At 41.2% G+C, this 20,941-nt stretch overlaps 1 protein-coding gene across 2 annotated transcripts in view; it reads left to right on the forward strand.

Annotated features, from left to right (window-relative positions):
- Positions 1 to 20,941, forward strand: part of MACROD2 (mono-ADP ribosylhydrolase 2) — a 1,976,756-nt gene that overhangs the window by 1,794,300 nt on the left and 161,515 nt on the right. For both annotated transcript variants that reach the window (XM_059897602.1, XM_059897603.1), the window contains exons 10-11: positions 1,791 to 1,835; positions 8,997 to 9,080. In XM_059897602.1, coding sequence (XP_059753585.1) covers positions 1,791 to 1,835; positions 8,997 to 9,080 — 129 coding nt within the window. The remainder of the gene's footprint in view (positions 1 to 1,790; positions 1,836 to 8,996; positions 9,081 to 20,941) is intronic.

Here is a 20,941-nt window from a genome sequence, read left to right on the forward strand (position 1 = left end):
TGCAAATCTTTATTGAATCCTTATTGTTTACAGGCTATCTTCTAGATACATGCTGTCCTAATATGTAAGAGATACTTAGAAATATAAACATAAGAATTCTCCAATTTGACTAATAAAAAATCAGAGAAAAGTAAAAAACAAAGCAAAACAAAAAACGTCAGAAATGTAATTCAGCAGAAATTTCTTTATTGATTCTACTGTGTAACAAATTGCATTAGGTGCCAGGGAATACAAAGGAACATAAGACATAAGCTTTATCTTTGAAGAATTTATGACCTAGAAATGGGTCTATGGAAGACAGGTAGGTTAACAAGTAACAAGACTGTGGGATTTGATGGTAATAATAACTAATATTTAGCACTTAATGATGTTTCAGTAGCTGTCCTAGTGCTTTATGTGGTATTATCTAATTTAATCCTTATAATACCTCTCTGTGGGAGGCACTGTTATTATCCCACTTTACAGCTGATGAACCTGAAAGTCAGGAATATTAGGTAATTTCTCCAAGATCAGATACCTAGTAAATGAGTGGGTATAGGGGCCAGTATGCAGATCTAAGCCTAAAGGTCCTTAAAGTCCTACTCAGAAGGCAGTAAAAATAAGGTACCAAAGGGGACACTATTCATTCACACTTGGGTGGAGCAAATGTTATGGTGCCTCAGCTTGGCCTGGAAGGATGAGTGTGAGCAGAGGTGGAGAAAAGCATTGCTTCCAGGACTGAGGCAAGTATGGGAAGCTAAAGGAAACCTTAAAAATTTGGGAAAAAGGTCAAGTGTTGTCATGTGTGTAGGTGGCAGCATGAGTGGAACAGTGGTAGTGAAGCTGAGAAAGGTGTTTGGAACCAGATCTTGTTGGCCTTGAGTGTTACCCCAAAGAATCTAGACTTTTCTCATTAGACAGAGAAGAGTCACTGAATGGTTGTGAACAAGATCAGAATTGTATTTCAAGATTAATTTGGCAGCTATGTGTAAAAGGAATTGGTGTCAGAAGTGGGAAGAAGAAAAGGGCAGTTGGGAAACCACAAAACAGGGAAGGTGAATGGCATTGAGAGCTGGAATTTGGGTTGTAATAATGTGAGCATAGAAGAAGAAACATGGAAATAGGACAGGATTTGGCACCTCCTAGATGTGAGGAACACTTAAGGAGAAGAGATGATAACACATATTAGTTCAGAAAAGCAAATATGTCATTCAGCAGGCAGAGAAAGCACACATCTGTGTCCAGTTAAAGGGACCTACAATGGGAGATGAGATGAGGGGAGTTAAATGGGGATGGAGCAACTGGTGGGAGCACGTGAAAGCACATGGTTAAAGGTGTGGATTTGCATGTGTAGCAAACAAGCACTTTTTCTGGTGCAGTGCAGGGGTTGGACATTCTGTCAGCCTACAACCAAATAGTGATGCCTGCATTTTCTCAGAAACTTGAGGTGAGCATACATACCTTTAATAAATGCAGAAAATGTGACATTTAAAATCTGTGATTTTGATATTTTTAAGAATTAAAATGACCGAAGTGACCATACATAACTTTGATAAGTAAAACAAATTATTTCATATATAGTTTATTATAAATATGTAATAATTTTTAAAGGAAATGTAAACCCTAGGTGTTAAATTGTGCTCTAATGTGTACACTTTCTTCTTAATTTAGCATGATAATATAAGACAGTAGAAAGGCGTAATTTAACACTCTCTTTTCTACTGTTTTCTTCAATTTTTTATTAGTCAAATTGGAGAATTCTGGTGTTTCTAGCTTTCATATGAGTTTTTCTTTGTTTTATTTTTTAATAGATGATAATAATGAAGAAGAAGACATTGACATGAAAGAAGATTCAGGTATTAAATTTATAATTTTATTCTTACAGGATAGGCAAGGATCATTTTGTTGTTTATGTACATCTCATATTTTCCAAAGAAAGACAAAATAACGTTAATAAAATAGAAATGTACACTCAAGGTTATAAAATAAGGAAATGTTATTATAAAATAACAGCTAATACAGTTATGGTATTTAAACATTAAACTTGAATTTGAGCTTCCTAACAGCTAAGGTAAAAATGGAACATGATGTTGTAGTTAATAGAGGTATGTAACAAATCACCCCCAAAACTTAGTGTCTAAAACACCCACTTATATGCTGAAATATTCTGTGGGTCAGGAATTCAGACTAAACATAGCAGGGGTGATTTGATAATACTACTCCACAAAATCTGAGGCCTCAACAGGAAGACTTAGCAGCTGGGGGTTAGAATCATCTGAAGATTTGTTCACTCATATGCCTGGCTGGTGATTGACAGGGCTGTTAGCTGAGACCTAAATTGGGGCAGTTTTCTGAAGCACCTGTGCATGGCCTCCTCCTGTGACCTGGGCTTCCTCCCAGAGGCCAGCTTCCTTTTGTTTTTTCTAGAGAGAGTGAGCAAGCCAGACGCATATCCATTTTAAGACTCATCCTCAAGAATCCCATATAATTACTTCCACCAAACTGTTTTCTTTGGAGTGGTTATTCACAAGCCCACCCAGGCTCAGAGGAGGAGAGAATAGACTCAGTTTCCTGATGGGGAGCAGTGAGGTTCTACACAGCAGGTAGGACCTAAAAAATGGCTGAGGCCATCTTTGGAAAATGCATTCTCTACATATGATGTATTGCTCTCATTATCAGAAAGTGAGATACATGCCTACTCCTCAAACACAACCAGTGTTTGGTGAGAGAAATCTAGTGGTTAACAGCATTGGCTCTGACCTGAGGTCAATATGAACTTGATAATGAATGCATGAAGCAATAGGCCTGGATTCAATCCTAGCTCTTCCACTGAATGACTTTGAATTAGAGTTTTCTGTATAAGCCTCAGTTTACACTTCTGGGGGCAATAACTCTTACCGTACATTCTTGTTTGGGGGACTAAATGAGATATCATACCTGAAATGTTCCTTGGACCATAGTAAACGCTCAGTGGATGATTGCTTTTTTCACTCAGTATACCGGACAGATATTAGAAGGCATAGGGCTTAATTCTCTGGGATGAGAGCCCCATGTTTCTCATTTCGGCAATCACACTGCTCTAGACATGAAATGGAGCCAGTTTTCAAAACTGAAGTAGATATCTTAGAGGCCCTAATTTTGTGTGACCTCCTGTTGCTGCCAGAACTCCTTACAAATCGCTGACAACCTGGGTCTGAGCAACTCCACGAACAGGGAGCTCTTTAAACTGTGAGGCAAACAGTCTCGTTGGGCAAGGTTTGGTTAAGATCGTCCTTTTCCTTGTGAAGTTACAGCCCTCCCTCACCTGACCTCCCACTGTCTTCATGAAGGAATAACATCAGTTCCTTGCCTTCATAACAGTTCACTGGAACAGTGACTGTAGCTTCTATCCACTCTTGTTCCTGTGGTCTCCCCAGGACCATGGACTCAGAGGGCATGAGAAACAGAGGGAGGATCTCAAAGTCAGGAGCAGGAAAGGAAGAGGTAGAAGAGGGACTATACAGCAGCTCTGGGTTCCCTACCTGTATCCCCTTGGCTCTCGCTGTTGTTGTATAATACCAACAGCTTTCTAAGGAAAGTTCTTGTGACCTTCAGCTGAGTGCTTGTCTCTGTTCATGAAAGAAAACTCAAAGTACCAGGGAGTTCATTTCTCTGAAGCAGACCTCAGCCAAGGTTGGCCAAGAGTTGGTTGATCCAACCAACCTCTTGCAGGACACATCTGAGGCATGTCCTAGACCAGTGCTGCCCAGTAGAAATACAATGGGAGCCTCAAATGTGAACCTGATATATAATTTCAGATTTTCTAGTAGTCACATTGAAAAGGGTAAAAAGAAAGCCAGTGAAATTAACTTAATATTTCATGTAACGTAATATATCAAAAATATGATCATTTCAACATATAATCAATATAAAAATTATATTCGTCAGATATTTTACATGCTTTATTTTTCCATACTAAGTTTTTGAAATTTGTGTGTATTTCACACTCACATTCCAAATCAGACTATTCACATTTCAGGTATCATTGGCAAAATGTAGTATTGGACAGCGGGATTCTATACCATCGCCCAGAGGCTCCCAGCAGTATTGAGCCCTGATTGTCCACAGCAGAACTTTCTCATTAACACACTAACTGGTTGTCCTCCCTTTCCAGTCTTACTTCCCTACTCCCCTCTGGTGCTTCCTGGGGTAATCTCTCAAATTAAGTACTTGCACTCAAACCTTTCTCTCAGTGTCTTCTTCTGAGAAAATTCAACATAAGACAAGGGCTCTGCTTGCCTTTTGTAAAACATAAAGCCCAAGGCAAAGTTTCAATTAAAATATCAATTCCTATACTTAGGTAGGATATCTTATTATTTAAAAGAACCATAGGTTGAAAAAAGACTTTAAGCGGTCACCCTCTCTTAGATTCCATGAATTTAATATTAATGCTTGCATTTCATGTGTATGAATGTATCCTGCTCATGTAAGGTATCACTGGAATATCCTTCAGTCATGGGGAGCACTGCCCTTTCAACCAGACAGCTTAAGGAGCTTATCTTGCTAAGGATCATTTGCCTAAAGTGACATAAGTACACATTTCTAGGCAAAGGGAGTTGACTTCTTAATGAGATGCAGCTAGCTATACGAACCACTGAGTGAGTTCAAGGAAATCATTATTAATGCTAATGCAGAGCCCACAAGGTTGGAGTCAGCATTTGAGGTTTGGGGGCCTTAAGTGGGTCATTATTTCTGATTTTAGTCCCACCAAGTGTCCTGGGGGTTTTGTCTCCAGCAGCTGGATTCAGCTGTTCATGTCACACTGAATGGCCCAAGGATGCTAAGTCACTCAGGCAGAATTGGCTTGAGAAGCTGCTCTCCATTCCCAATATCTGAGTGCTGAAACCATGGGGGACTGTGTGCAAAATGGGTCCATGGAGGGCCAGCTGGCCTTGCTGAACATTGGCGAGCAGGCTGGCTTCCGTTCAGTCTCACTCTCAGGTGTGCTGGTCTCTGAGAAGTGTATGATTGAGCCTCCTAAGACCATTAACTGCTGGCCTTCCCTCTGCCCTGCATCACCTCTTCTTCTCCTACAAGTAGAAATGCTGGAAGAATTTGTAAGAATACAGTTGACGCTAGTGAAGGGCTGCTTGGGTGAATCAACCAGCCAGCAAATGCTAGTGAATGATAGTGGATAATAATTTGGATATCAAAAACCAGTGAGGTGCTGGGAAACGTACTCTCTGGGTGGGGGGAGCCCCAATTTGAAGAGTTTTCAGATTTCTTGGGTATAAATATGCCTACCATGGTATTGTTCGAGCTGCCAAACATGAGCCCAATGAATGTAGGAGTGGAGGAGAGAGAGATCCAACCAGTCTGGCTCAGATCAGCCCCAGCACACTTCTGCCGGGCCAGGTTTTGAGTGTGTACCTTGTGCCAATCACTCAACATACATGAACTCACTTAAGATACACACCAGCTCTAAGAGATGGGGACTGTTATTATCCAAGGCTTAGGGGGGATTAGTTCCTTGCTTATATAGTAGAGACAGAATCCCGGTATCTAGGTCTAACCCAAAAGCTCACATTCTTAACCCTCGTGCTCCTGTCTCTAGACTCTAGTAGTAAGAAGAAGCAAGAGCATATCAAATGGTATCAGATAAGGTCATCCTAAGGAGAGGCTCTGCCCCCATGGGAGGTGGTAGAAGCCGACTGACTTAAATGCCTAGGATCCTTTTTAAGTCCTTTAATTACTTAAGCCGAGCATAGTAAATGTTTCCCTATGTCCTTTCATTTCCAAGACCATGCACTCTTGAAATGGACCCCAACCTGAGCCCCAGGGACAGAAAATCAGCAGCCACCTATGGCAGGTCAGCGACCTAAGAGCCAGGAGCACAGTTGAGTTCCTCAGGGAGCAAAGACATGCTCATAGCAACACCCCAGCATTCCAGCCTCTGCCAGAAATAGAGGCAACAGAGACAGTATGATACAGTGTCAAGGAGAAGCATGGGGTGCTATTGAGGAATGTTCCTCTAGCTTCCCCCGGGCCAAGCGGGAGAGTAGAAACATGGGCACAGAGGCCGTATGTAGCAGTGACTTTCATTTAAGTGTCTCCATGGGTGTTACGAAATGATACTATACTAGGTCATAGACGACTGCTCATAATTAACATGTATCCGTGCCCACTGACCACCCCAGGAGTGCCCTACAACTTCTTCAGAAAGGAAGCACTAATACTTTTGGGGTATGTAAATAGCTCAAAATGTGGGCAAATAGATGTCCTTTTAAACCTCACCCATTCCCCAAGAATTCCCATTCAGGTGGGGAACCAAGAATTCAGAATTTAATTCTCAAAAACTCACTTTCAGGAAATGCTGGTTTGGAGTTGGACTCCCAACAGTGGAAACTCTCCTCTTGGTCCCAGTTGTAGATGATGCATTTCAGGGCATGGGAGGGTTAGAGTCTTCTCCCAGAGATATTGCAAGTGTTACTCTGCTCATTTTATGAATCCCTTTGAACCCAGCATCTGTGCCCAGTGAGCTGTTCCAAGCATCTCATTTCTGTTTTTGCTGAACCCATTCCGAAGGGTCAATATCCATCTCACACCTGGTGACAGAAAGCTGAGGGAGTTGCTAATGTAGTCGCTGGCAACATTTTTCACCCAGGTTGTGGTAATGACCTGGGATGTGACTGCCTTGCAACCACAGAAAGCCTAACCCTCGTGCCCAAAAACCTTTGTAGTCCATAATGCCAAAGTTTTTAATAGCACATCTATCAAATGCATTTGTTTTGTTCTGTTCTTTTTATAATAAATGGGAAAAGAAAAATGAGTCGCCATAACTCTGTAGTGTAGTTATAAAATCCTGGAGTAGGTAACAGCTGCTAAAAGGGTGAGAATTACACACAAGCCCCATTATATCTTGGCCTTAAAGAAAGGCCTGGATGAAGGGAATATAAAACAGAATTTGAAATGAAATTCTCAAGGCACTGCTAGACACTAGTGACACAAGAGAGATTACGGAAGACAAATGCCCTTTCTCATCGAACTTATATTCTCAGAGTAGGGGGTGTTTGAGAAGGGAGACATACATTAAAGAAATAAACAAGGGGACAAGATAATTTCAGATACACCAGGTGATGTGTTTGCGAGAGATTTTCCTTGCAAGGACCCTTCAGATTAAGTAGTCAGGGAAGGCCTTTCTTGGGAGCTGAATTTGATCTGAGATTAAAAGATGGGAAGGAGGTAGATGTATGAATATATGTGTCAGGGGAAAGGAAGAGCAGCAGGTGTAAAGTTCCTGAGGCAGGAACCAGCCTAGAACTGATTGAAGAAATGATTGAAGGGAGTTAATAAATCTGAAGGCAAAGAGCAAGTGGGAGATGAGGCTAGTGTGGTAGTTGGAGCCCAAGTGACATGTTGTCCTGGGCCATGGAATTGGATTTGGATCTTATTCTAAGAGCAATGGTTTTTAAACAAGCAAGCAAGTGATGTGATCTGGTTTATGTTTAAAAGATAACTCTGGCTGCTACATGGAGAATAGATTGTAGGGAGATTAGAAAGCTAGAAGTTAGAATTCAGGTTGTTGTAGTAACCCAGGTAAGAGATGCTGCTGGTTTAGACTAGGACGCTGATTGCCAAGAATGAGCACAGTAGAGGAATATGGGATCTATTTTGGTGCAGAGCTAATAGGACTTATTATGATGGGATTGCTTTACTGGAAAAGTAATCGAAGAGAAATATGAAGGATAATATCTCGGTTTTTGGTTTGAATTCCTGGGTAGATAAGTCATACCATCCCTTGAGATGTGGAATACTATAGAGAGAACAGGCTTGCAGACATCAAGAGTATCGTTCTGGCTGTGTTGTTTGAAATGCCTAATGGGATTATTTACATACGTTTGAAATGCCTGATGGGAGCTGAGTAAAGGGGAATCGTTAGAGAAGAGTGGGGTTCAGGTAAATCCCAGCCCTGAAAGGACAATGGGGAGATGGTTGTTACAGGGCCCAGAAGACAGAGAGGGCTGTGAGGAGAAGGTCAACTGACGGGAGCTGTGACCTTAGATTGAGGGAGACAACCAGCCCTTGAAGACTACTGGTAGCCTAGGAAATAAATGCCCTGGGCTCCCCATTGGCTGGATCTAACAGGAAGCCAGTGAGCTGGGGAGTTCATTGGTGCGGTCCATAGAGACCAGTCTCCCAGAGCACATGGGGCTGGGGATGGGGGGGGGGGGGTTGAAGGGTGGAAAGTGGATCTGAAAGGGCAAACAGAAGACATCCAGTCCAAATGCAAAATAAGATGCCACATGGGCCATTGAAGGCATAAGCTTTGAGAAGTGGAGAGACCAGGACTGGACATATAAATTAATGCCAAACAAAGTATCCGATATCCAAATGGGATGAATTCAATGATAGTTTTCCTAAAAACTGTCTTCAGAATTTGTATTACTAGCCTCCTTGGATAGACTTGGTTGGGGGACCACTGAGAAAAGTGGGCAGCGTAATAATTTAATCGGGGACATATAGAGGTTTTTTAGAATCTGGATTACTAAAGAAATCTGTTCAATAGAAGGAGGATAATTTCAAGCCTCACCGTAACCCCCCAAAATGAGATGACTTTACAGCTCATCTAGCCCTACTTTGAGGGCTAAAATGAAATTACACAATGACAACTGTCAATTAATCCATGAAGTTTTAAATCAAACTCTCCTGGAGAAAAATATAATAATAATTTGGGGTTGCCGTGTGGAAAATTTTTTAATTTAAAGAAAAGCACTTAAGATTTCCCATTTGTGTGAATCATTAATAATGGCAATAAAAAAAGTGTTTATGCTTAAGCTCTAAGTATAAGTCCATGTTCATTGGCGAAGCACAGGTCTTTGCCAAAATTTAGCTCGGTCATAATGACAGATAAACCTGCAATTAAGCTTCACTATACATGTAGGTTTAGTAAGAAAAATATATTATTAAACATCAACATAATTTTGAACCCCTACCGGTAAATATTTAAATAAAAACGTAGTAAATCTTTGTGCTTCCAGAGGGGTTAGAGCCAAAAGACCGCTCTCCACCCAACAAGAAGAGCAAAGCAAAGAAGCCAGAAGGCTCCAAAGACTCTAGCGAGGGTAAGTCTAGCTGTTCCTTTCTTAAAAAAAAATCTTCCATGAAAAGAAACTTCTATTTAATTTTTAAATTTTGTGTATGCTCTCATATTCAGATATTTCTAAGGGTTCAAGCATCACTGGGCACTTCTTTCTCCTTTCTTAATATGTTTACTCTCCCCTGAATGTGAGGATGAAATAGCAGATTCAGGTTTCATTTGTTAAGGTAAAAACCAAATGTAAAAAAATCATTTTCTCAGTATGACGTATCCTTCATTCCTACAAAGTGTGAAGTTGTGGGTAGTGCTTACCAGTTAGGTGCTCTGAAATCAGGTAAGGGTGAAGGTCCAGATCTGTGTGTGACGAGTTGCATGGTAGCTATTGTCTTATTGGATCATTTGTTTTTCTCATGAACACATTCTGAGCCCAGAACCAAGCCTCAGGAGGGGGAGATGGAAACGCTTCCTGTCTTTAGCGTTCTCCTCTCCTTTCTAGAAGCCAGTGTATGTTTGCATTTATGCATTGAATGGGCATGCCCAACTGGGCTCAGTTTTATGAAGAAATGACACGCCCTCTCTCTTACTTACAACACGAGTACACTTATAAGATATGCAAATTTTTCAATTAAAACGGTATCTTTAGGTATTTTGTAAAGTGAGCCTCTAACCTAATGGTATGCATGAACTTCTAAAAGTGGAACATATTTATGCCTCTACTTTCTTGCCTGGAGCCACAGTTCATCCACTGTGAGATGGCGAGTACAATAATACTGATGGTGTCTGCTTGGGTCTTTGGGAAAGAAGATGCCAAGGTGAAGTAGAAGTGCAAGAAAGTACTGGGTGAAAGCCTGTGAAGGATGAAGTGGGGAGGAGCAGGAAAGGGAGAAGTGGGTGAAGGAGAGAAGGAAGGAAGGCAGATGAGCTGGAAGAGCCTCCGTCTGCAAATTAGTCTGAGTCTGGGGAAGCCCAGGCAAGGACCGGATAAAAGGGCTTTTGCACTGAGCAGGAATGTCTGGGCTGCAAGGTCCCCTCCCCCCTGAGGGCTCTCTGGCTGCAAGTGGCTTGGGGAGAAAGTGACATGAACATAATACTGCCTTGAATCCCCAAAGTGTGGCCGCTGGATGCTGTCAGCCAACTTGACTCCCAGCATCAGGCTGTCTCTTGAAAGGAGACCTTGAGCAGCTCACCTCCATGACTGCACAGCCTCTGTGTGCGTGACGGGTTCTCAATAAGTCATGACACTGTCTTCTCCCTCATCCGGGCTCAGAACCAACTGAGAAGGCAAAGCTGTAAGAAAGTTGAAGTCAAAAATATTAGCTTCGTTACTAATGAGGTTAGACCAGAGCTGTGGTTATGCTGCCCCGAGATGGGCTCCCTAATGCTGGGTTTCACTCCTGAATATGAAAGACTCTGCCCACTTAAAAGCAAGTGCCACTGTCCTTGGTATCCTCGACTGCCTGGATAGAGGCTGCCCTGGTGAGAATAAGCCAGGACATGTCCTCTCTGAAGGCAGGTGGATCTGAGAGAGACTCACCATGGGGCTGTTTCTTCTCCCAGGCTCGCCCTAGGTGAGGGGGATGTGGAGACAGGCGTGGCAGTAAATGTCCACTGTCCTCTGGGTGAGGAACAAGGGATAAACAGTAGAAATAGCATATGTAAAGTGCCTGGCACAGGTCTGCTTTCCATTAGTGATGGCTATTCCATTATAATTACTATAATAATCAGGACCATGATAGGGTACACATTGTCCTAATTCATTGAAGTGTGCTGGAAAGTTTAGAATCATTCCAAGAAGAACAGTTAGAACCATGGAGAAGGACAGCAGCTCTCACTGGCCGGAGGGGGTTTGTTAGGATCTGATTGGGAGACTAGTCAGGGTTCCACCTCCTACTAGAATTAGGTCATTTCCTGGACAGTCTCTTAAGACCATGATTGGGAAATGGATTAGGGGCAAAACAACAATTGCCCTTTCCCTGGAGAGGCTCCACCTCACTGAGTGGTTCCCATCACACGTGTGACCTACATCAAAGGTTGTTTTCCAGAGGCTGAGGCTGCTGTCATTTCCAAGTGTCACATGGGGGGTGGCGCACATACAGTGCAGCAGTTCTGTCACCTTAATTAACAAGGGGATTCTTCTGAGTTATTCCTTCAAATGTGTGAAAACTTCATTATTTCCTAAATAATTTGCTTTGTTTAGGAAAACCATCTCATAATCCTAATATGACTAAATACTATGTCTTCACCTCACCCAAATATGTCATCCCAGAATCTGCTCTGAGTCACAAAAGTGCCATCATTGTGGATTTGTTACCAGGGGCATTTGGTCTGTGGCATCATGGTGAAATGTAAATGTTAGTCACTCTACAGAAACATGGGGATTGCATGTTTGTTCCTAAGATGCCTTCCAAGATAAGAAAGTAAAAGCTGCTGGGAAAGGAGTGAGAAAGGGAGCAGAATCTGACATGCCAGTGATAGATGACTGCATGATAGGGGACTCGTTACTTATCAGTATTATGACAAAATAAACTCTGTCCTGTATTCAGGTGTTGTATGGTTGCATATGTCTGACTTCCTCTTATGATTCAAAGAGTTCCAATCATTCTTTCCTACTGGATATGCAAATGGATTAGTGTATCACTGGGTAGAAGGGGAATGTGGGTCATGACCCTTCTCTACAGTCTTCCTACTTTAGAGTTATCAGTCCTTTTCCAACTTGGTCATCTCTCTAATATGTTTTAGTAAGAGAAACTTCTGGTATTTTTATTTAGAGATCACTCAGCCTAAATCCCCATCACTTGGCCTCATCTCACTTCTCTCCTACCTTTGGGTTCCCTGCCCTGCTTCCGACACTTACAGGTACTACTGATCACCTCAGCTCACCCTGTAATATACATTCTCAGACAGGGTCATGGAGAGTGGAGTTGGAACACAAATTCACTTGGATTTTGCAGCATATATAACCATAATAGCTATATTTTGATCCAGAAGAAGAATCTTGAGAGCATATGGTCAAATTTTCTCATTCTACAGAGCTGTTTTTTTGTTTTGTTTTTTTATTTTTGGCTGTGTTGGGTCTTCGTTTCTGTGCGAGGGCTTTCTCTAGTTGTGGCGAGCAGGGGCCACTCTTCATCGCAGCGCACGGTCCTCTCACTATCGCGGCCTCTGTTGTTGCGGAGCACAGGCTCCAGATGCGCAGGCTCAGTAGTTGTGGCTCACGGGCCCAGTTGCTCCGTGGCATGCGGTATCTTCCCAGACCAGGGCTCGAACCCATATCCCCTGCATTGGCAGGCAGATTCTCAACCACTGTGCCACCAGGGAAGCCCCAGAGCTGTTTTTAAAATAGGCTGCAAACTGTTCTTTAACTTGCCCAAGTCCATGCAGTTTATTAACGTTTTAATAATTTTTTAACGTTTTAATAATAATTTTTAATAATTTTTTTTCTTTTTTTTTCTGGAAACAACATGGCTTCTCTAATCTTTTTTGCTTTCTCTCTTCTGGAAATTAGAACTCGTTTTGTTGAAGGAGGAAATGTTGCCATCATTACAGCTTTGAGTGAAAGCAAATATTATAAATATTTAAGTATTTAACTTTAAATATTTAGCTTTAAATATTTAAATATGTAACTAAAATATTGAACATCAAATTTTAAAAATCAAACAATTTCTAAAATTATTTGCATTTTTTATACTGTGGACTTTTGGATATAGAGTTCTATTTTCATTATTTTGATTGAAATTTCATGGACCACAGTATACTTTGATTTGACCCACTGCAATGCAATGCCAATAATGAAATGATTAGCAGTTTCAGACCACTAACTGTTTGTCTGGCATGTGATATAAATGGTAATGCTATCCATAAACCACCACATCATAGGCATAATTGTTTGAAAAAAACCTGATTAATACCCATTCCACCAATTGCAACTCCCAATAATTTAAACCAGTTTTGTTTCTTACAAAATGTTTAATTGAAAGAATATCATTACAAAAACTTAGCACCTTTAATAAAACATGCTTTTCTCAGTCTCTTTCCTCTATCCTTCACAAGTAGATCCTCTAGAAGTTCCCTTAGTGAAGTCTCTCAGGCTTTGTTTGTCTGAAAAGATGTTACTTTCCTTTTTTTTTTTTTTTTTTTTTTAAGGTGGTTTTGCTGGGTAAAAATTCAAGGTTGATGGTTATTTTCTTGCAACATTTTAAAGATATTTTCCCACAGTCCTATCAATCCTATAGTTGTTAAGAAGTAATCTCTCAGTCTAATTATTGTATCTTGTTAGGTTATCTGTCTTTTCTTTCCAGCTGTCTTGACAATCTATTCTTTATCTTCGGTGTTCCTCAGTTTCACTGTGGTATACCTCAGTGTGGGTTTCTCTTTATCCTCCTTAGGATTTGCTGTGCTTCTTGGACATGAACATGGGCATCTTTCATTAGTTCTGACAATTTTTCACCTATTACCTCAACAAATGTTAGTTCTACACTACCTTCTATTCTTTCTTTCTCTGTCCTTCATGACTCTTAACCTACATTGCATTTTTTTTTTTCTGTGCCACTAGCTCTCTTTGATGGTTTCTTTTTCCAAGTTTATCATTCAATTTGCTAATTTCTATTCAACTTTCTTCAATCTGATGTTTAACTCTTTGCTGAGTTTCTCATTTCAGTTATTATAGTTTTCATTTTTATAAGTTTTATTTGGTTCTTTTTCAGATATACCTGGTCACTCTTTATTTAATTAACACATAAAGTATCTTTTAAAAAAATCTGTATCTGAAATTTCAATGTCTCCACTCTGTATAGATCAAAATTCTGCAGTTTATTTTTTCTGCAGATTCATGCTTGTAGTTATTTCCTTGTATGTTTTGCCTTCTTTATTGCCATGTTCATTGGATTTTTCTTGGTGGGAATTTTTTGAAGTTGGATTAAAAGCTTATTTATTTATATTTTGTTTTCTGAAATACTTGAAGATACTGCCAATTTAGGAATACCTTAAACTACATATTTGGCTTAAAGTTTTATTTCTTGTTTTGTTTGCTGTTTGTCCTTAAGCCCACATTAGTGCACGTATAAGATTAGGAAATCTCAACAGAGACCTTTATCTTCCTTTTTTCCTTCTCCAGCCAATGCTAAGCTGAGACAGGCAAATTCCCCACTATTTTCAGAACCGAAGCACTGCCCTTCACATGTGTGGCTCATTCAATTCAAGTTCTGGCTAGACTTTCTCAATGAGTATTCCTGTATCTATCACCAACATCACCTGGGAACTTGTTAGAACTACGAATTCTAGGGCCCCATCCCAGACCTACTGAATCAGAAACTCTGAGGTAGGATCCAGTAATCTGTGTTTTTAAAAGCCCGCCCGGTATTCAGATGCATGCTCAAGTCTGAGAACCACGGTTCTAGGGTCTAGACCATCTGAGATTGGCAGATGCCTCAAAGCAAACAGTAATTTCAGTGCTTGCTTAGAAATCTTGATTCAATATCGTTCATCATTTCTGGCTTCTTAGAAGTTCATTATAAAAGCACCAGCTCAGCCATGTATTCAAGAATCAGATGGATAAGTAAGGTGATAAGTAGATTAGAAGATGACTGATAGATAGATAGATAGAGAAAGAATACATAAATGGTAGATAGTATATGCATACAAATATACATATAAAATACATATCTACATAGCTATGTGTGTATGTACATACATATCTACATATATAATACATAGTCTGGAAAGATATACATATCAAAATGACCTCAGGAATTATCTTGGAGGAGTGGAGAAGGGACAGGGGCAGACTTTGGAGAGTTTAATATTCAACTCTCTAAATTTATGTGTAATTGAAATATATATATCTCTCAAGATTTATTTTATGCTTATAAAAAAACATTTTCATTAAAAACTAAAGAGACTTTATGCTTCTAAAATTCAGTAGCAAGTTTAGAACAGTAATTTTCTCCATACATTCATCTCCAAAGCCTTCAGTGGTTTTTGGTAATGAATGCTATTTTTTCCATCATATTTTTACAGAAAGCACTAGCGCTTTGACTCTCGCTGTACAATTGCCTCTACATAGAATATTCAACAAGCCTGCATGTGACACTCATTCCTCAGGAACCCGAGCCCTTGCAATGCTAAATCAAGCAGTCCTATACTGCACTTTAAAATATTAATGATCTCTTTTGTCAGATGAAATTATATGTGGAAACATTTTGGAAACTAGGAAGCACTATACAAGTTTGAAGGATCTAATGTTGCTATTAGAAGTATTATTATTGTTTTTACTAAAATAAATTTTTCTGAATACATGAACCATGGGTGGAATGCACTTCGTATTTCCTGAGAGGCAGAATTTTCTCTCTGCCCTCTTATTTTCTCTGCATATTAAAGTATTATGTGACAAACTGTTTTGTGAGTGGCTGGACAGAAGAGACAGTCTCTCTTTCAGGATGCCACGCAGCACTTCATGCATTATATTCATAAACATGATCTTTAATTTTTTTGACAAGTGCAGTGAAGGGTAAAATCAGGCAGTCATAATTTTGACTTTGCCATCACTCAAACAAGCTTAGTGATTGACCAGCTTTAAAAAAAAAAAAAAAAAGCAGGAATGAGGAAAAGCAGCTTTCTCATGAAGAAAAGCTTTGTTTTATCCTCTAGACCTTAAAATGCCAAGAATTGAAGCAAAATGTACATTTCCACGGTGAAAATCAGAATACAAGAAAAGCCTGTGTCACCCTCTTGCTTTACTTATTCTCTTACCTTCTGCTTGATTCAGGGCCACTCTGGGCTATCCCCCTGCCACAGATTAGGAGAAGGACCCAAGAGTCTATTTCATTTTTAGTCGCGCTCTCCACGTTCACACATTAAACCGAACTTTGGTTAGGACCGTGGAGTCCTATTTCAGGGTCAGCCCTAGGATTCTGAATGGGGCTTAGAGAATGTGAGTACTGAGGTATTTTCCACAGTGAGAAGGGCTGAACATACCTGCAGAGCAACCGTAGGTCCTGTGGGACCCAGGATGACCGTGTTTGTGCCCGTTGTCCTTGGCACGTTATCAGCAATGTTCCCTTTTACTCTTGGAGGTGCCCTGGCTTGGGTGACAACATATGTACACTCCTACCCATAGAGAAAAAATTCAACACGAGGGTGGACAGAGCCCTCAGGGTCCATGTTCTGCTTCCTACTTGGGCAGTTTTTCTAACCTAAAAGTCAGTTTCCTCATATTAAATGGAGGGTGAAAACCTACCTTGTGGGACTGTGTGGGGAGATTTAAACAAGATGATCTCTGGAAGCCACCTGGCACAATCCCTGGACAGAGGGGCCAAAGTGTATTGAATCTGAAGCAGGAAGAGCCCCCATCCACCAAAAACTCATCTACCTTGTTTATTAATATGTGACGTTCCTCTTAATATGAACAAAATAGTTCTGCAAATAGAGACGATGTTCTCAGTGCATTGAATCTCTTATCTCACTAGGTGTTTTTTCCCTTCTTTCTCCCTTCAGCTCACTCAGCACCCTGCCTCCCCAACTATATTAATTCCTGTCCCAGATGGACTTGACCTCAGTCTGTCTTCTCTTTCCTGACCTCAATTCTTCAAGTCAATCTTCCCAAGAAACTAGTCTACCCCCAATATTTATACAACCTCCCCAGTCAGTCATTCCTCAACCTCTGCTTTACTGCCTCTAAAACTTCATGAAAGGCACCGGGTTAGGTCAGGGACAGGAGGGAGGAGGTGGACTCTGGTGATTGGCTGTCAGTTCAGACCTGCCTCTGAAACATTCATTGTCCAGCCCTCAGGGGCTCTTGAAGTCTGGTGACTCTGCTATTTCTGTAAGATGCTGGGAAACAGGATCTCTCTTCTGAGGCTGGGTCTTGCCCCAACTGCCTGTGATCTTGTTCTCCTGGATGAGTGTTTCTCAAACTGTGGCCAGTGGAACCCCGTGGAGGGCTCCCCAAGCCCATTCAGAGGATGCGCAAGGTCAAAATGAATTTCACATAGAGCTGTGCTCTCTGGACTCTCCATTCACATGGAATACAGCGTGCGTGGTGTTCCCTGGAGTTGCCGTAAAGATAGCCCACAGCATCTTTCCTCCAGCCACATCAGGGTAGCTCCCGCCAGCCAGATCCAGCTTTCCTAAACATGCATTCCGTATACTTTTGTTAAATGCCTGCTATTCGACAGTATCGGCACTGTTCTGGGCACTGAAGACACACATGCACGCACACACACAAACTTCTTTCTTGGGGCTTATATTCTAGTGGGGGGTGGCAGTTGATGGATTTTAAAATATTAATTAGAATATACAGCAAGTCACATGGTAGCATAAGCAGTACTATTTATTGCTGCCTGCAATTTTATTGCAAAACTTCACAGCGTAAAACAACAAGAGCATTTATCATCTCAGACTTTCTACAGGTCAGGAGTTTGGGGTTTTTTTTTTCACTATTATTACAATTTATTGAGTCTATTATTAATTCAAAATAAAAAGTTTAAAAGAGAAAAAAAGAAGAAGAAGCAGAAAAAGATGTCCTTGGAACTGCCTAACTGTCCCACCACTTACTTAATCAGGCTCTGCTGTTACCGTTAAAGAGAGGTATCCTGGGGTCTCTGGGCTTTGAAAGGTGGGTAAGTAATTGTATGATGTGCAAATAAGCTACAGGTCAGGAATTTGAAAATGGCTTACCTTGATGGTTCCAGGTCAGAATATCCCATGATCGTGTATGACATTCTAGGTCATAAGAGAGTGTGACTTCCTCCTGACTGTCTCTTGGATCACTTGCTCTGGAGTAAGGCAGCTGCCATGTCCTGAGGACACTCCAACAGCACTGTGGAGAGATGTACATGGCAAGGAACTGAGGCTCCCTGCCAACAGCAAGCATCAATCTACAAGTCATTGCAATGAGCCATCCTGGCTGGAATCAGACCCTCCAGGCCCAGGCAAGCCTTCAGATGAGTGCAGATCTGGCTGACACCTTGACAACAACTTCACGGGAGACCCGTGAAGAAAAGCCAGGCAGGGAAGAGGAAGTAAGGGATTCCATGTGTGTCTAAGTTGGTAGCGGTGGGGAGACTTGGGGAAAAAGATGGGTTACAGTTTCACATATGCTGGACCTCACTGATGATTAAGTTGATATTTGAGAAGAAACCTGAAGAATGTAAAAGAGTAAGCTTAGCAGATATCTGGGGAAAGAGTGTTCCAGCAGAGGAAATAGCAAGTACCAAAACCCTAACGGGAGAGAAGTCTGACTTATTCTAAGAAAGTCGGTGTGAGTAACTGGAGAGGTCACTGGGGGCTGGTCCCATAGCAGAGTGGATCCCACGCTTGAGTGTGCATCGGAGTCACCTCGGGACATGTTAAACCCAGTCTCTGACTCAGGGGACCTGGGGTACCCAAGAATTTGCATTTCTAGTAATTCCCCAGGTGACGCTGGTGCCCGGGGCTGAGGACTCCACTTTGAGAATCACTGCCTAGGACACTGTGGCCCACTGTAAGAACGCTGGCTTTTCCTCTGAGTGAAGTGAGAATAGAACTTTTTAAGCAGCGAAGGGACATGATCTTACTTAGGTTTTAAAGGTAATCTTCGGATTGTCGTGTTGATAGTGGACAGTAAGGGACTAAGGGCGGAAACAGAGAGACAGTGGATTGGAGCCAGAGATCCTGGTGGCTTGTTGCAAGTAACAGTGAAAGGACGGAATGAGATTTGGTGTGACTCTGGACCTATTTGAAAGGTAAAGCCAGCAGAGATCACTGACATGGGATGTGGGATCTGTGAAAAAGAGGGGGGTCAGGGATGAGTCTTTTTACCTTCTCCACAGTTACTGAATCCAGAATAGAAGTCGTACCCTGCTTATACTGAATTCAGTCTTCCTGGGAAAAAGAATGCTTCCTATCCCTGCCCCCCGTCATGTCTGGCCAGGTAGTTCTTACTCCCCCCACCCTAGGAAAGCCTTGTGAGCCCATCCTGAAGCTCAATTTCCAATTAAGCCAAAGGCAAATGTGCAGGCATGAAGAAAATTCTCATAAATAACAACAGAAAGAGAGAAAACACGAGTGTTGATGAAGAAGAGAACTCTCAGAAAAGATGATTTCAGATGATTTAGGTACTATGGATTCTAAAATGTTCTCCTCCCAAGAGGTGTTTATTATTGGTATTTTGTTTCTTTTCAATTAGCATCTTCCCAGTTAATGGATGATCATGGGATTGCTGCCATTTATGATTGCCAAGCCCAGGAGGGAAGGAAGAAAGGCAGGAAGGAGGGAAAACTGGACAGAAAGGAGAAAAGGAAAGTAGGAAGGGAGGGAGGGAAAAAGGAAAGAAAGGGAAACTGCTGTTGTAAGCTAGTGGAAGGAGCCTTAACTGGGAGTCAGTACACCTGGATTCCATTTTCATCTCTGAGACACATGATCAAATCCTTCTCCCAATATCCCTGAGGTCCCCTCTAGATATCAAATTCTATAATTCTGCATAACCGTCAAATTTATGAAAATTGATTCTCTATGAGCTCTTTGCTTCATACCCAGTAAATATTTCCATCTTAATTGAAAAGCTCTGAATCATGGGTTTTCATAGCCAAATGGGTCTCTGAGAACAACTAAGGCAACCCTCTCATTTCACAGATGGGGAAACTTTCTTTCAAAAGTCCTCCAAAATTGTCTAGGGGACCCACATGAAAGGTGATCCTAAGTTAGCCACTAAAAAAAAAAGGCAGTTTATCAGGGCATATACAATGGGTCTTTTAATAATTTTTTTTTTAAGTATCTTGAAGTCTTGTAGGTGTCTGTGAGTAATTCAGACCCAAATGTGTTTCACTTTTTGTCTATTTTGATTTCCAAAACTGAGGGTAAAGAATGTGGCATTCAGATGCATTTATCTTTGTTTTGTTGAAAACTCAGTCCCCAGGTTTATAGAGCTAAAGCATAAGAGTGATTTTTTTTTTTTTTTTTTTTTTTGGATTCTGGCGCCATGCTTATAGGACATTTGACAGTTTTTAATATTAGATACTAATTTTTCAGCAGAGAAACGTTTTGTGTTGTCTTTAAGGAGAAATATTGCTATTTGAACAGTATCGGATTTTTACATTAGGATTTTGCCATTATATTCAAAATTTCGATTTTCTGATGTAACAAAGTTGTGCTTTCCTACTATACTGGAGAGAGCCTTAAAACTGTCCACCTACACTAGGATCACCTGGACATGCACCACACTCTCCTAATGCCTTGCTCGAGCTTGCCTGTTTTCTCCTAACTCCTGTCACTCTGGAACCATCAGGGGTAGTCTTAGGAAATGACTTCACTTCCAGGGGTCATCCTGCTTGAAGAATGATACACAGAAAACCAGGGTACTCTATTCTCCTTAGACAACAACGCTACAGATCACTCGAATCACTTCTGTTCTCTATTCTCCTTAGACAGCAACGCTACAGATCACTCGAATCACTTCTGTTCTCTATTCTCCTTAGACAGCAACGCTACAGATCACTCGAATCATTTCTACTCTCTAGCCTGAGAATTCCCCACTGATCTCTGACAGTCTTTGCTGCTGGCAGAAAGAAAGTAGATACAGTGTCTAGGAGGAAAGGGGTGTAAGGATGGGGAGGCTGGTTCTAGAATGGGGGGTGAAAGGGGGCAGTTTTGCTGAGTGCTTGATGAACAGTTACTGCTACTTTCAGGGGAACTGCTTGTTCCCTCAGTCTAAAGCTGCCACTTATGGTGAATGCTAAAAATGTGGATTCTTGCCCCATTCCCAGCCCTCCACCAAGTCAGAAAGCTGCATTTTAACTTGATGCAGTGAAGCTTAGGAACACCATTTTCTTATGTACTTGGTTTTTATTTTGAACACTCTCAAACTTAGAGCAGATTTACAAGTATAGTAAAAAGAACCATTTTCTTGAACCA

The sequence above is a fragment of the Balaenoptera ricei genome, chromosome 15, assembly GCF_028023285.1.
Source record: "Balaenoptera ricei isolate mBalRic1 chromosome 15, mBalRic1.hap2, whole genome shotgun sequence".
NCBI classification, from domain to species: domain Eukaryota; kingdom Metazoa; phylum Chordata; class Mammalia; order Artiodactyla; family Balaenopteridae; genus Balaenoptera; species Balaenoptera ricei.